Source organism: Cheilinus undulatus, linkage group 5 (assembly GCF_018320785.1).
Source record: "Cheilinus undulatus linkage group 5, ASM1832078v1, whole genome shotgun sequence".
Lineage (NCBI taxonomy): Eukaryota > Metazoa > Chordata > Actinopteri > Labriformes > Labridae > Cheilinus > Cheilinus undulatus.
This window is the reverse complement of record NC_054869.1, coordinates 52,503,630-52,520,693: the sequence shown is the minus strand read 5'-3', so window position 1 is coordinate 52,520,693 and position 17,064 is coordinate 52,503,630. Positions and strand designations below refer to the sequence as shown.

The window sequence follows — 17,064 nt, the reverse complement described above, 5'->3', positions numbered from 1 at the left end:
CAGTTCACTCAGCTGCAGCTTCACCTGCTATAGTGGTCTCATTACACCACAGATCTTTGATCTGAAGTCGGCTTTACTTTAGCAGTAAATCAGTTTTCCAAAAGTTGCATTTATTCTTCATATTTATTGTCTCTGATAGTTGAGACAAAAAGGATTTTCTTCCATAACTGCACTCTTTTCTGTCTTTATCTTTTAAAGTTTTGTTTCTGTGTGTTTTTATTCAAAGGGGCAATCAGAGGCTGTATCAGAAGAACCTGAAGCTGAGTGCTGCTGACATGTACCGCTGGAAACTTTCCTCCCAGGAGCCCTGCAGCATGACCTGCTCCATAGGTACAAGAAACACACGAGACCAACGAGCATGACAAACAGAAGATGTAACACAGAGAGAGAGAAAAAATCATTTAAACATGTAACATCATCATTCCGGGGGAAAATATGGAAACCAAACATAAACACAGCCTTTCTCCTTTAATATTACAGTAACATTAACCGTTGTGTGTAACAAAGAGAGACGTGTGTTATTGACAGTTAAATAACTTTAAACCATAAATCACAGTCGCTTGTATTTTCCTCTAAAATCTCTCTATTGTCCTGTTCTAATGACGCTATCCATCGTAGCTCTTATAGAACTTTTTCTAATGAGACTGGAACTTGACTGGTATTCTATTTGTATCCCAGGATGCATTGCAATCGGGCTGTGACAGTCAGTGGCAGGCTATTCCGTCGTTACATCATGCTTTGCGGAACAGTGCATGTGCACAGACTTAGAAACTGAAGAAGAGAGCCTGAATGACTCTTTGATATAGAGGAAGAGGCACAGAGAGACTTTAACATGTCCCTCAGAGTCTCTGCATACAGGAACGGCTTTAAATAATGACTCAAATTCCCACAAGTGGAAGGACTTTTTGTAAAAATTTGAATATTTTGAATATTTTTGTAACAGAATGATCATTTTTTAAATTCTTTGGTCCTCGAGAGATGGGAGAAAAAGTTTGTGCAAAAAAACCTTTGGTCATTGATGTTTACTGTGTTTAATATATATAAAAAAATAAAGATTCAAAAATCCAGTGACATTACTGCAGCACACATATTCTTAAAGCCCAGGTTGTCCTGACGAAAAGGATGTTTAGAGTTCGACTGTGCACAGCAGCGTTGATGTTTGACCAGCTTTTTTAAACAAAAAGTCCAGGAGAGACACAATGGTTTAAAGAATAGCTGAGGGCTCAGGGGGTTAAACATAAAACTCCTTGCTGTCAGTAAATTAACACAAAAATGATCGCAGACTCCTGCAGGGAAAATACATAAATAAATGTTTAAAGCTGACGTTTATTTAAAGTTGAACTTTAGTGAATATGAAATGTGTTGGATCCTTCCAGTGTATCCAAAGATTGACAAGCTTTTGTGTCATTATACATAAATGTTGAGGGAGTCTTTTTGGTCATTTCTGATGTTGTAGGAATGCGTCAGTGAAATATAACTAAAATCCTCCAGCAGCATATTTCATACAGTGTCCCCAGTGTGTTCAATGAAAGGAGAAAGTTTAGTTTAATCTGTGTGAGACTGAAGACTGAAATCAGTGCATTAATATCAGCACACTATGCTGCAGGTTCACCTGGATCTTAAAGGGAATGACATCCAATGCTCTGATTTGTTTGATCTATGGTGTACCATGTGCAATTAACCACTTAATCAAGCCGTTTTGCACTGGTTGCCTGACTGGGATAAGGCACTGTGTAAATAATCATATGGAGTTGGCCATGTCCCTGAATCACTGCACTTGTGTTAGAGACAGCATGCTTTATGCCATCAAAAATAGTGTCTGTTGTGTGTAAACGGTTCTGAACTCTGCAGACAGAAAAGAAGACATTTTCCCTCAGATCACCCAGGTTTTATTCTCCCTGTTCCTCTCTGGTATCGGATTCTTAATTTCTGATATCTTAATCAGCCTTTCTCCACAATGACATCCATAATGATATAATTTTTCTCTCTTTATTAAAGATTTATGTCAGAGAAACCTCAGTAAAGTAACTCTGGTTCTACATCCAGGTGTGTCAAAGTCCTTTGTCACGTGTATTCGCTATGATGGTGTGGAGGTTCATGATATGTACTGTGACGCCCTGACCAGACCGGAGCCGGTCCACGACTTCTGTATTGGCAGAGAATGTCAGCCCAGGTGAAACGACTGAGCAGAAGTTATTCAAAACAGCACATTCAGCATGATTTCTTTCTTTAATAACTCTGAGCATGGATCTGAGGGTTTGTTATGATGGGAGGCCGTTGTTGATGTTGATGTCGTGTACCAGGTGGGAGGCGAGCAGCTGGAGCGAGTGCTCGAGGACCTGTGGGGAGGGTTTCCAGTTCCGACAGGTACGTTGTTGGAAGATGCTCTCTCCAGGACTGGACAGCTCGGTCTACAGTGACCTCTGCACCATGGCTGACCTGGAGAGACCGATGGAGAGGCGGCCCTGTAAGAGCCCCGCCTGTGGCCCACAGTGGGAGGTGGCTGAATGGTCGGAGGTATGAGATGCTTGATTTCTACCAAACCTCTAAGATTTCACATTCAGTGCCATTTAGACTTTACCTTGCTCTGCCACAGGACGATTTAAGCCTGATATTAGGCCAGCAGTGTCAATATCATGTTTGAATAAATTGAGGACTCTGTTCAATAAAGATGGCTCAAAGATGGCATATTTTCTAAACAGACAGTTTCGTTTTCATTTATAGATTTGTCTCATTGAAGGAGAAATGCACTTATAATGGGACTGCTGTGTAAATGGTTAAACCGGTCCCAGAATGTGCGTGTGCGCTGACACTAGAGCGCATAGAGCGATAGACCCACACAAACAGACAGACCCCTAAAAACATGAAGCCTCACTGATTTGACTGTGCCTCTTTCTGATTGCAGTGTCCCGCTAAATGCGGCCGTAAAGCCCAGGTGACCCGGGATGTCCGCTGCTCTGATGAAAGCCGACCATGTGACCCGATGACCAAACCACCAAACATCAAGAACTGCACTGGTCCACCATGCGAACGCCACTGGACGGTGTCTGAGTGGGGACCTGTGAGTTTATTTAACCCCCAATTTTACAACAAATTTTACCTGAAGGATTTAAATATGTTTTAGATATTTCTTTATTAAAATGCTATCTTTATATGAAAGTAATTCAGTAAATGTTTGAATTAGACGTTTGTGAGTTATTTCCCTGGAAAGATACTTTATCCCAAGGGTGTCAAACTCAATCCCAGTGGGGGCCAGAATCTGGATTGAGATCTAACCTGAGGGCTGACCAGGGTCAACATTTAACCAAAAACTGTCAACCTCATTTTCACCAATGATGAATTATGGGAAGTAAAAAAAAAAAAAAAAAAAAAAAACATAGCTCTGGTGATAAAGGATTTTTGGATTTAAAAAAGTCAAAATAAAAAGTTTAAAGACTCAAAATCTGAAGTAAGAAGGCAGACTTATTAGTTCAAAAGGTCAAAACACAAAATTATAAGAAATATAAAAAAGAAAAAATAATATACAAGGCAGAAATATGTGACTGATAGTCAAAATCATAAATCCAAAAGAACAAAATATGAGAAAAAATTCACAACTGTGAATTTAAAAGTTGAAATATGAGAATATAAAAAACTGTGAGTTTTAAAGGTCAAAATATGAGGAAAATTCAAAATCATGAGTTTTAAGGTCAAATATGATACAAAATAAGAAATCAAGAGTTTTTAAAGGGCAAAATGTGAGGTAGAATTTAAATTAATTACTTTTAAGGCTAAATATGACAGAAAATTGAGAATCAGGAGTTTAAAGGTCAAAATAGGAGGTAAAAATAATTGTAAATTTAAAATGTAAAATATGAGATGACATTTAAAAAAAGTGAGTTTAAATGCCAAAATATGAGGGAAATAAATCAATATCATGTCTTAAAAGGTTACAGTATGAGATAAAAGGCTGAAATTATTCATTGAAAAGGCCAAAATATTAAATAAAAATTATAAATCCTAAGTTTAAGTTGTAACTGAAAGATGCAAAATTGAAAATTGGATATAAAAACACAAATTGATTTTATATAATTGTTTTACTCTTGACTCTATATTTGATGGCTTCAGAATGTTTTTAATCATAAGGTTTAGTTTACATTTTTATACTGTAGTACTGGTGGGCCACTTATAGTTAAAATGTGATATGATCTTGCAGGCTGGGCCGGATTTGGACCCCGGGCCTTGAGTTTGACACCCCTGCTTTAACCCCTGTAAATAATCAGCTCTGATGAAATGTATGAAAATTTCACTTGATGTTAAAGGGCTGCGTTTAGCTCCTGCATTCTTTGGTACCTGTATGGACTGCACGTCTGCAGAACCAAGACAACGACCCAGGGTTTCAGCAACGCCTTAAATGCTGCATCAAATCTGAGTCTATGAATGGTGAGAGTGTGGAAGTTGTGGAGCAGTTCACCTGACTTGGTAACCCATCGATGTGAGGCTGAGATCAGCTGCAGGCTTGGTTTCATGCACGGAGTGATGAGTTTGCAGGGCAAGGGGATGTGGCGCACTCTGTATCTGAGCATTCAGACAAAAGTCAGGATTTTGGGTCTTTGGTCCTCCTGATCTTACCATACTGCTGTCAGCATTAGACAAACAGTCTAGCCAATGATACCCAAAGACATGCCTAAGAGAAGTCATCTTGTGTGCAGGAGGGCAGGGATGGAAAGGGTCAGCTGATAGATATGGGAGCAGCAGCTGCACTTCTATGGGCACCTCACTGGATACTTGGTGCCTGGGACCCAGTAGGTTGGACCAGACCTTGAAGTGTGGTATGCATTGTGAAGGGTCAGCTGAGAGGAAACCTGGAAAGATGGAGCATGGGCCTGGATGATGGCCATCAGTAGGCCAGAGCAGTACAGGACCAAGGTTGATGCGGCAAAGTGTGGATCCAGCATATGCTTCCATACCTGACCCTGAAAGCTTCACTTTTCCTCTGAGATTTAAAATAAATGCCTGCTCCTTGTTAGAAATCATCCATTTTGACTTTAACCCTTTCCTTTTGCAGTGCTCGGGGTCCTGTGGTCAGGCTAAGATGGTGCGTCACGTGTACTGTAAGGCCCCTGAGGGCCGTGTGGTCCCGGAGAGCCAGTGCTCACAGGAGAACAAGCCGCTGGCCATCCACCCGTGTGGAGAGAGGAACTGTGCACCTCATTGGCTGAGCCAGGACTGGGAGAGGGTGAGGAAATGTGATGTATCACCACAGCAATAGAATTAAAACAGAACTGTTAATAGAGCTCAACAGTTTCAGCCTACTGTTTGACGGCTGTGGGTCTGAAAGTAAAAATCAACATTTATATCCTTACATTAACACTTTTAGTAAATGAACCACAATAATAGTAACCTTGCAGAGCAGATGGTGAATCACTGGTGAATCCATCTTGCATTCATCTCTGAACCGTTTGGGCGTGGTTAGAAAGTGACAGGACCAATCAGCTTCAAGGGGCAGTACTTTCGGGCAAGGCAGAGTCGTGACGTACGCAAGCAGCAACAAGAGGCCGGTGCAATTATGGTGGAAGAGATTAGTGTGGATGCTGCTAAAGCGCCAGTTTTATCAGAACTTGATGACATTTCTTTGTTAAAAGAAGAACAAAGAACAGCAGTGAGTTGTTTTCTTTTCAAAAACGACAAAAGTCGTGTACTGACATGTCTACAGTCGCCATGTTTCACGTTATTCCTTGGTAGCTGCACACGTGCACCTTGGTCGTGGCTATGACGTCACGTGTTTGGTTGATCTGATTGGTCCGTAAAGATGTGACAGACAGAACGTTCATCCAATCACACTCCAAGTTTTTTTTTTTTTTTTTTTTTTTTTAAGGCTCTGCACTTTCCCAAACGCATTCTATGGAAGGTTTTCCAGATGGATGTGTGAAACAAGTACATCTGGCTTGCCAGGTGCTATCAGAATAAATGAGACCATTAAAATTGAGAAAAATTCAAATTCAAAAACAGAGAAAAAGGCAACGGTGAAGTACTTTTTTACATCATTATTACTTTATTTACATTTTAAATCAGTGGTTCTCAAATGGTGTGACAAGGCACACTAGTGTGCCTTGAGACAAGTCTAGGTGTAACTTTGGGAATCTGGCTGGACCCCTGAAAAAACCCAGAGAATGGACCCTCCCCAGTTGTGATTTATTGATGAGTATGTGTGTTGGATCAGTTGCATTGGTGCTAGCATCCTGGCTAACAGTTATTGAGTTGAAATTGGTGTTGAAATTATCATTATTCATGCTACTTTTAACCACGCTAACCCATTTTCTACCCATTTTGCCACTAATTTTGTCAACTTAATCCATTTTTCCTGCTTTTTTGCAATTTTGCAATTTAAAAAAAAAATTGACCCATTTTTTGCTACTTTTTTGGACCATTTTGCCACATTTAACCCACTTTTGCTAACTTTTTGACAGTTTTTGTCTGCTTTTGCTATTATTTTGACATTTTTTGCAAATTTTTCAATCACTTTTTACCACGTTTTAGCAACTTAAACCCTTTTTTGCCACTTTTCTGCCACTTGTAACCTATTTTGTCACCTTTTTGACACTCTATACCCATTTTTGCCACCTTCTTGCTAATTAACATTCACTTTGCCTTTGTTCGGCCACTTTTTTGCCTAATTTTGCCCATTTTTTAATCACTTTTAAACCATTTTAACCACCTTTTTACAACATTTAACCATTTTGGCCACTTGTAACCCATTTTTGTCACCTTTTTGACACTTTCAAAATGTTTTGCAACTATTAACCATTTTTTTGGGCCCCTTATACCAATTGTTAACCATTTTTGACTTTGTCTTGCCACTTCTTACCCAATTTTGCCATGTTTTATCATCACTTTAACCAATTTTTGCCACCTTTCAGGCACCTTTTGCCCACTTTTGCCACCCCCAGTTATCTGAGCCGCAGAAACCTCTCTCCTTTATCCCCCCTTATGGGCCACCTTACCGTTATATTATTTAAAAGGTCTATTTTGTATTGATATGAATATGGTGTGCCTTGAGATTTTGACTTAACCTTAGGTGGGGCTTGGGCGAAAAAAGTTTGAAACCACTGCTTTAAATGATAATGTGCTATATCCTAGTTTGTGTTTTTTATCACTTCATTCTACTGTGATATTTATCATCATGAACAGTCGACAGTCACTGTTTGCAGGAGCAGTAAACGTTTCCATGGTTACCACCAATCAGACATCACTGCAACACTGTAGAAATATGGGTATTGCAGGATTTTGAGCAGACATGGTGGATAAACAAGGATTTTCTTAAAAAAAAGTTGATTACACACATTGGTCTTCTACAGGAGCAGACGCCTGGGTTTTTCTAACATCATGGCCAAGAGTCAAATCTGCTAAAATGAACAGGAACCAGACTGTTGAGCTCTACCAGTACACCTATAACTCTCTATATCTCTACTTACTGAAATAAAGTCATCTTAACAGACAATAAGTATTGAAGTTATTTGACCATGGCTGTTTAGGCTCTCTTAGTCTGACACTGTGCTGCTTTTGATTCTCTGAGATAAATTAGACAACGTCTGTATGACCTTTAAGTTTCTGTGTGTAGTGTAACACGACCTGTGGTCGCGGCATGAAGCGGAGGATTGTCCTGTGTGCCGGCATCAGTGGAGGAAAGTTCCAGATCTTTGACGATGAGGCGTGCGGACTCAGCGAGAAGCCTGAAGAGGAGAACACGTGCTTCGAGAGGCCCTGCTTCAAGTGGTACACCACGCCCTGGTCTGAGGTCAGGACAGCAGTAGAACACTGTAAAACTTTTATTCTTAAAATGTGGACATTTTCAAGAGAGGGAAGCAGGAAAATCTCCCTATCAGTGTTTCAGACCTTCCTTCTTTCACTGTTTGATGGATTGTTCTATAAACTAATAAATCCACCAACATGCTTTATGAATCTAGCCAACTTTGGTACAAAGTTCTGATTAAAAAAAAAAAAAAAAAAAAAAAAAGACCTGTTGGACTTTGGTAGTCAAGGATCACTAAGATTTACGCTCTAATTGACAAAGCTAAAAAGAAAACCTTTATTGAGACAACATAACCCCATAAAAAAATCCATACTGCGTCTGAGATATCAGGAATACTTGAAGGAGATCTCATTTTATCTTTGGCACAAATCAGCAGCAGACTCAGGATGTTTGATGGGTGGATGCGAAAATGTTAAAAAAAAAGGGCACCTACTTTATGCAGAGGGGTGTCAGTGCACAAAAAGATGTCATACACTTTTTTAAATGAGCATCTCTGTAATATAACAGATGAAAAATGATCAAGTCCTCGACCATTCATTTCACAAAGATACAGGAAAGAGGACGTCAGAGAAAATGATATTTCTCAACTGTAGGACATGTTCCCTCTAGAGCAGTGGTTCTCACATGGAGGTAGGTCTAGGTGTGCATTGGGAATTTGTACAAGTGTACGTTATTACTACAACTCTATGACAGGTTCTGTAACCAGACCTGCCCACAGATCTGGCTGGGCCCCTGAATAAAACCCAGAGAATGGCCCTCCCCAGCTGTGATTCACTGATATCAGTGCATGTGTGTTGGATCAGTAGCACTGGTGCTAGAAACAAGCTATAGTTGGGTTCAGGTGTTGAAATTATTTATTCATGCTACTTTTAACCAAGTTAACCCCTTTCTTGCCCATTTTTGCTACTACTTCAGACACCTTTAACCCATTTTGCCGACTGTTGGCATTTTTGCCTCTTCTTTTTGATACTTTTGACCCATAATTTTGGAACTTTTTGACACATTTAACCAATTGTTGCCACTTTGCCAACTTTTGCTACTGTTTGGCCAATTTCTGCTGAAAGTTTTTCATCACTTTTAAACTACTTTTTACCAGCTTTTTGACACTTTCAACCTGTTTTTGCCACTTAAAACCCATTTTGCCATCTTTGCTGATTTCTGTCCACTTTTTCTTTTGTCTGGCTACTTTTTTTGCCTAATTTTTTTTTCATAACTTTTGACTTGTCTTTAACACCTTTTCACAACTTTAAACTTTTTGATACTTTTTGCCACTTCTAACCCATTTTTTGGCACTTTTAACTCATAGCTTGGCCACACACATAGCTTTTGCTACTGGCTGGGCACTTTTTGCCACCTTTGCCCAATTTTGCCCAAATGTTTGACCACTTTTCACCCATTTTGCCACCTGTTAGCCACCTTTTGACGAATTTGCAAACTACTTAACTAGTAGCTTGGCCACTTTTTGCCAATTTTACCCATTTTTGCTATTGTTTGGCCACTTTTTGCCCAATTTTGTCACTTTTCACCTATTTTGCCACCTGTTAGCCACCTTTTGCCTAATTTGCAAATATTTGGCCAATTTTGTTACCATTTATTAAGAAAACAAAATATTTTAACCCATTTTGGCTTTTTAAACTCATAGTTTGGCCACTTTTTGCCAATTTCTCCCATTTTTGCTATTGGCTGGCCACTTTTTGCCCAATTCTTTTTGTATCTTTTAACCCATCTTTGACACCTTTTTACAACTTTAAACACTTTTTTGATACTTTTTGCCACTTGTAACACATTTTTTGGCACTTTTTACTAATAGTTTGGCCCCTTTTTGCCGATTTCACCCATTTTTGCTATTGGCTGGCCACTTTTTGCCCGATTTTTCCTCACCTTTAACCCATTATTGCCACCTTTTAGCCCAGTTTCACCCATTTTTGCCGCTGTTTTTATTATTTACTTTAGCCAATTTTTTGCCACTTTTTGTCCACTTTTGTCACATCATCCTATTAGTTGTCTCTTTCCACAATTATTCATCAATCAAAGCTGTCTCAGTATCATCTACTTTATTTTCCTAGCTATGAGGTTGATATTACTTCCCTAATCATTTATTCCAGTGTCTCCATCAACATTGTTAACATTAACAATGAAAAGGTCATTCTGTTTTGAGGGGATTGCATTTTCACACGTCTCCTCTTGTGTTTCCTCAGTGCACAAAGACGTGTGGTGTTGGAGTGAGGATGAGGGACGTGAAGTGTTATCAGGGCAGGGAGCTGGTCCGAGGCTGCGACCCTCTCACCAAACCAGTATCCAAACAGACCTGCACCCTGCAGCCCTGCCCCACCGAGCCGCCAGGTAACACCCAGGAAACCTTCCCATCTGCTGCTGCCATCATCATCTATTCATATAAACACTGTCTACTTTAGAAGAATGTTTCTCATTAGGAGTACTAGTATTCCTGCAATGGCCTTTGAGGGACTGCGGTGGGTAAAACCTAAAACTTATCAGTCATTCAGTGTCTGGAATAAAGCTTGAAACACATTTCACTGTGTTATTTGTATTAGTCCAGAGACAGAGCATGTGTTTGGGACCAACAGTAAAAATAGAGGCCACAAACATGCCTGAGAAAGCCGTGAGGCCACTTACATTCCCTCAAACACTCTGCGTGTCTGAAGTGCTGACATGGACTGGTCCCTGTGTTTCAGATGAGAGCTGTCAGGATCGTCCCTCCACAAACTGCCTGCTGGCGCTGAAGGTGAACCTGTGCAGTCACTGGTACTACAGTAAGGCCTGCTGCCACTCCTGCCGCGCCGTACGACCTCCGACCTCCTAGTCCAGGTCAGCGCCGCCTCTCTCCATGCCGACTCGAACCCCCAGCAGGAGGAGAGAGATGGGTACGTTTACAGAGCAGCAGTGCTGCGATTACTTGGGACAGAGAGTCAGAGCTGAAGCCTGTTTTCAAAGAGAAGAGCGTCCTCTGATAACTTGGATTTATATGGAATCAAAACCTAGCTGGATGGATTAAATAATCGAAACCTGGTCATCTCAGTTTGTCGCTTTTGTTGGTGCAACTTTAACAGCAACGTGCACATGTCAGACAAAGGTACTGTCTCCCTCTGTTTGCTGTTTCTTGTGTCTTACTTGTTTCAGGTTTTATGTAGGAAGAATTCAGCAGAAAAAAAAAACGTCTATTTTGAGTCAAACTTCTCCTCTACTCAGAGTTTGTTCACTTACTTCCTGTGTGTAGAAAATGTCTTTCCAGAAATATAACAGACTCTAAAATATTCATCAGCGTGGCCTTTAGTAAAATAACCCACTGCATGATTTCCATGCCAACCCTTCTCCAAGTTCAAAGCAGCAATTTCTGGAAACTTACAAAAAATGACTAAAGAACATTTAATTTAATGGGAACACTGGGGATTTTTATTAAGGGGTCTGGTGCTAAGCATATTTGAATGCTTGAATAGGTGCAACAATGTTTGGAATTTCTCAAGTAGATAGGTCTCAGTACAGTCAGAAAACAAAAAAGTCTAGCAAAGTCTCTCAGGTCAAATTCACCACGTCAGAGTACAGTCATTAACCCTTAGGCATTCCTTTAAACTACACACATATATCCCTAGGGCAGTGGTTCTCAAACTGGGGTCTGGGGACCCTTGGGGGTCCGCGCATCACAGCTTGGGGGCTGTGAAGTAATTCAAAATAAATTATTAAAGTAATGCCACGTGATTGAACCTTTAAGTGCCAAAGTCGCAAAATTGCAACATGCAATATTTCTGAATTAAACAGGCTACAGCTGCAATTATGGTGCCTAATGTTGTTACTACTTTACACCAGGAGATGGCGGATGTGAGTAACTTCAATCCCAGCAGCATTTGTGGGCCTGTTTTGGAGAGAGAGAGTTTGAAAGATGCACCACCGGTCGAGGAGACAAGGAAGTGGTAGTTGGAGTTGGAGTCGGTGCGTAAAAGAGAGAAAGAGAGTGAATTGTAGCGAGAATACTCACAATGCCAGGTGGAATAGTGGAATATTCACCCCTGTGACAATAATGTTCAGTTGTCCGGTGAGGCCAAGACTACCAGTGCGTCAGAGCCACAGCGACTCCGTGCGCCATAGGAGTCCACAAGAAGCACATACCGAAGCTGATGCTTTTCCTCGCCGTGGCCGGGGTGGGGACATGGTGGGGGTTGCATGGTTGGTCAAAACACGAATATTGATGGAGGTAGTGGGAATAAAAAACACCACGGAGGTAGGGGCAGACGTGGTAGAAGCAGTGGCGGTGGAGGCCGCGTGGTGATGTCAGAATATACAAATTAGATGAGTGAATTTACTCCCACCATGATGTGTAGATTTGTTTGCATTTAGATTTTTTTTTTAATTATTAAGAAGTGCACAAAAAATAGTGCACTAAACTGTCTGATAAGCAAAACAATTCTGGAGAGGTACCCACCCCTCGGCCATCTTTTGTTTGGGCTTAACCCCGGATTTTAAACGTTTCTGGCTCCGCCCCTGAGTTTATGCATCATTAAAAATGCTAATGGACCAGATAAACGCCACTGTTTGCTGACTTGTGAAACTGAATCGACCAGCAGGGATTTTTCCCTTACATGGAAGCTTTAGGTGAAAAAAGACCTGATATCAAGTTTTATTTTTCAATTTTGGTATTTTTTAATATACAGACTGTTAAAGCAATGGTACTGTATTGTTTTAGATGGGGATGCACTGATACCTGGGAACGGGAAGACCACAGAGACCCAGTTTTGTATTTTTTCAAATACTCAAAAATCAATAATGTTTTAGAGCAAGGATTCCTAAACTTTTTTGCTCGGGACCCCCAAAATAATGTTGACAAAGACCGGGGACCCCCACTGTCTCAAAGATTGGTTGTGGCATAGTTGAACACAGCCATGCAGGACTATTTAAACTTGCTTTTACTTCTGCAAAAATCTACACAAATTACCATGTTTTTATTTTTAATTCAGCCATTTTTATGCATATATTTTTAAAGAAACGTGCAAAATACACAATTTAAAACCATTTAAAAATACTCTTTGTTTCTTGGAAGGCATCTTTCGACCCCCACTCAGTTTCCCACGACCCCCCAGGCGGTCCCTACCCCCACTTTGGGAACCACTAGTATTTATACTGCTCTTTAGTCTTACAAGCTCTGTGACTTAACGTCATTTTATGATAAAACTGGAGTAAAAACTTTAGTCAGTTTTTGTACAGGAAATACGATAAAAGCACATCAGCATTATGCATCAAATCAAACCAGAGGTGCTACCTTTAGCATGCTGGTAGCATGTGCTCATATCTGCCTGCACTGGATCATGCAGTCCTACATAGATCAAGTAAATTTATTTTGGCTTATTTTGAATATTTATTCTGTTTCTCTTATCAGACAAAGAAACATAGATGTTTTTACTGTGACATGTTTCGACTGTCATCTGCAGTCTTCCTCAGAAGCATCACCTGATCGCTGTGACATGTCTTTATCAGCTGTTCTTCCCAGGCGTGGTCAGACTGACCTGTCAGATTTATGTTGGAGTATCACCAAATGGCAGACACAGCTCCAACTTTGACTCCATACTCCCCTGATGAGAGGCTAACATCCATACTGGGTACAGAATCTGCAGTGTTTTATGGGTACCAGTACGTATGCTTGGTATTGGCACTAATACCTGGTACTTGTGTCCGTGCATCCCTATTTTTAAACACACGTTTTACAAACTAATACAGTATTAAACACTGACAACTCTTCCCAGAGAAATTCCAAAGGTTTCTGTGCCTGTTTGTCATTTAGACCCCAGAGTTTCAACATTTTTTGTCTGGATTTTTGAGACGTTTCCTTCAAAGCAAGGTTTTATTAGCTGATTTTTTAACTCCTGGTTTTGTTTTGTGAAAATTCAGAGACAGAAAAGAACGAACGCTTAGATCACAAACCTCCATCATGAGGCATTTCTTGCTGCATTGAAGAGATCTCTTAAATTATTTCTCATCAGAATATACTGCATGTTTAGGATATTTAATACAGAAATATTATTTAATGATGTTTTAGTTCGGCGTCTGGCATGGCCAAACAGGAACTTCTGTTCCACCCCGTGCCGTTTGGCGCCGTGCCGGTACGCCTGAAGGACATGGAAGCATATTTATTAGTCATAGCACATTTTCATTTATCACGACGCTCCTGAAGCCAGCAGACGTGTGCTTACTCATCGGGTCACATGATGCTTGTGTGTCTGTGTGTGACGGAGAGAGAGAGAGTTAACACGGAGACGGAGAGAGATTCCTGACACTTGAAGTATGGTTGAAGTGTATTTAGACGTGTATGTCTCATTTTAACTATGGTGTACTGTGTTTTATATAACTGATACCTCTTTTTGTACAAACCTGAAGTATGGAAGATGTGTACTGTTAATAATAAACTGAAGAACTTATGGTACTGACTCCTATTTCAATTAAAGAACAATTTAAATAAACCTATCAGCCTCTTTGTCATTTAAATGGATGTTTATATTGATACGGGTGTTTTTGTGCAGGAAGCTGCTGATGTTGCTCTCAACATAGAGCAGCCAAAAACCAATCAGTCAAATGTGTGTGAGTTAATATTTTACATCTTTCATATCATACAAAGATTAATGCAACACAAAATTAAATCTGTCTCAAGTCTCTCCACCAACCGTCCTTGCTCATGACCAGTTCAGGTGTGGAATACCTGCATCAGCTGATCGGAGCAGGCAGACTGGGGGCGTCACCAAGACAGGACAGTTAGCTTTTTTTTTTTTTTCTTCTGAAGTCCCGTTTCATCCTAAGATCCCACATCTGTGATCCCACTGTGAAAATAGCTGTGTTTCCATTACCCTTAGAAATGTGCAAAATCTAAATAGCGCAATTAAAAATTGGTTATGGAAACACCTGAATTTCGATAAACCTCTCAAATATCGCAAAAAAGTGTTTAACGCTTTCATGAGGAGGTTTTTCAGCTGTTTCGATATAGAAATATCTTGCAACAGTGTACTGGAAACACTTTTTCCGCATTTACAAGTCACAGGACATGATGTACGGTGTCACATGACCAGGCACTCCGTGACAACATGCTGTGGTACAGAAGAGGAAACAAGACTTTTCTTATCATCATACTTAAACCCTCATATGTGGTGTTTGCCATACATACGGATCTTGCTCCTGAACTATCATCCGTTGCCTTCATCTTTTGTTCAAAATTATTAAGGCAACCGCCATAGATGTAACCAAAACCGTACCAACACGCAACAGGTTTTGAGCGCCAAGCTTCCTTGCAGCAGATTCCCGCGAGATGAGATTTAAGGAGTATTGCAAGGCCTATGCCCAAAACTCCCTTTAATGGAAACGCATTGAAAGTGCAATTGTACTTACTTGAAATTTAAGAAATATCGCTTTTATTTTGTGAAAAACTGTGATGGAAATCCAGCTATTGTTGCAGAAAGTGTGTGGTCTCATTGCTGAGTTTTCTGGTGTGTGCATTTCCACATACCCCACTTGTGCAGCTATCTGCATGCAAATACTGTTTTTAACAAACCACTCCCCTCCGTGGCAAACTTTGCAATCTCACAGCACATTCCAGGATCTGACTCTGATAGATAGATAGATAGATAGATAGATAGATAGATAGATAGATTGATAGATAGATTATGTTTGGCAGTCTCCTCTGTAGCAGTCGTCCAAGCAGTGGTTAGAAATCTGCAGCCTTACGTCATCCATCCTGCTGGCGAGGGGGTGGGCATTCCAGGAGAAAGAAGTTTGGCACGTCAGGTTTGTATGGTGACGCTCTTAGCCTAGCCTGCAGCCCGGCTTGTTTGCCCCACTTCCGCTTTCTTGCACAGCGCCGTCTCTTCCTCCTCCCCACTGGCTGTAGGTGTCGTGCTGCTCTGCATCCTTCTCCTTTCAGTCTCCAAGTCTCTGCCGGGAAAGATGTAAACTCCGTGGGCACGCTGTCAGTTCTGGTGTAAGTGTAGGGCTTTGTTTTGCTGCTAGTGATGGAGTGCCGGGCCGCTGCGTTCGTACGCGCCGCCCCATGCTACCTCAATAGGTAGCATTCAGTAGTCTCCTGTTGGTCAGGCAGTGTTCTGTGGCAGTTACTGGCAGTTGTTGTTAGCTTTTAAGCTAGCCAGGAGTTGTAGTTTAGACTGAGTTCTTTTCACCTTTTTGGGGTTTTTCTTGATGGATATTTCCCGTTCTTTCCCTCAAAGGTGACATGGACCATCCATCTTCTGTGCTTTCGAATTCATGAGTAAACGCAAAAGTTTTTGTTGTATCGGCGTTTCATCCACACTGAAATGGTGTTTGGGAGGCCGTGAATGATACTTTTTGAAACTGGGTCCCAATCTGTAAACCCTTACCTTTTAGTCTCCGTGTGGACGGTCAAACGCATCTTTCTTGAAATGATTACGTCACACATAGCGTAGGCCACTTACCCGGCATTCGCATATTGAACCAAGACAACAATGGCGGATTACAGGAATGTTTTCGTGCTGCAGCTATTGAGCTTATTCTAGCTTTTACAGCAAAATCTAATCCTTTTTTACCACCACTGTGACCAACATACGCCATATGTTTGTAAATCCAACGTTGAGAAGAACCAGGAGCACAACCTGAAGAAAGTTTGTATCGGTTTTCTGTAATCTTTATCCCTCTTTTGGTGCATTTTCGTGGCAGCAACACAGCGCCACGAACAGGCTTGGCATAGATACTACAGCGTTTCCAGTCATATTCAGTGGTTCTGTGCTTATGCGGACATTTCCTGAAACAATCCCGTGTTTATGGAAAACTTTTTCAAAACGAAATCGAAATATGTTTTCTTCTCCATGTGGACAAGGCCTTAGAAAAAAATGACCACCCACCCACACCTAATTTAACTCCTTTTAAAAATCACCTTCCATCCTCTTCTTATTACAGCAGGATGCCTGTCATTTCTAATGAAAGCACCATCTGAACCAGTGATTTTAGCCAATGAATGCATTAGTTGCACATATTTGGTATCCTCTTCTTTAGCTAAAAATAGAATTAAATCGCCCTCTTTTGGTGTCATTTAGAGCAGTGGTTCTCAACTGGTGGGTTGGGACCCAAAAGTGGGTCTCAAAGCCCTTTTCAGTGGATCACGGATGTGTGCCTGGGGAAAAAAGGCGCCAAATTGTCTATGAGACTCTATAAAACATGCATGTTTTGTCCCGTTTCATTGTTTTATGACACCTTTTGTACTGTCTTTGGTCCAAGCTCTACTATTTTATTAAATACATCTCCAAAATTTG

The 17,064-nt window shown here is 40.7% G+C and overlaps 1 protein-coding gene across 1 annotated transcript in view; it reads left to right on the top strand.

The window, feature by feature from the left end:
- The window catches only part of adamtsl2 (ADAMTS-like 2), a 37,927-nt gene extending 27,260 nt beyond the window's left edge, over nucleotides 1–10,667 (top strand). The window contains exons 11-18 of the mRNA XM_041788158.1: nucleotides 227–330; nucleotides 2,047–2,173; nucleotides 2,304–2,517; nucleotides 2,906–3,061; nucleotides 5,048–5,218; nucleotides 7,601–7,777; nucleotides 9,991–10,135; nucleotides 10,486–10,667. Of these exons, the coding sequence (XP_041644092.1) occupies nucleotides 227–330; nucleotides 2,047–2,173; nucleotides 2,304–2,517; nucleotides 2,906–3,061; nucleotides 5,048–5,218; nucleotides 7,601–7,777; nucleotides 9,991–10,135; nucleotides 10,486–10,613 (1,222 nt within the window). The 3' untranslated portion in view covers nucleotides 10,614–10,667. The remainder of the gene's footprint in view (nucleotides 1–226; nucleotides 331–2,046; nucleotides 2,174–2,303; nucleotides 2,518–2,905; nucleotides 3,062–5,047; nucleotides 5,219–7,600; nucleotides 7,778–9,990; nucleotides 10,136–10,485) is intronic.
- Nucleotides 10,668–17,064: the final 6,397 nt, after the last annotated feature.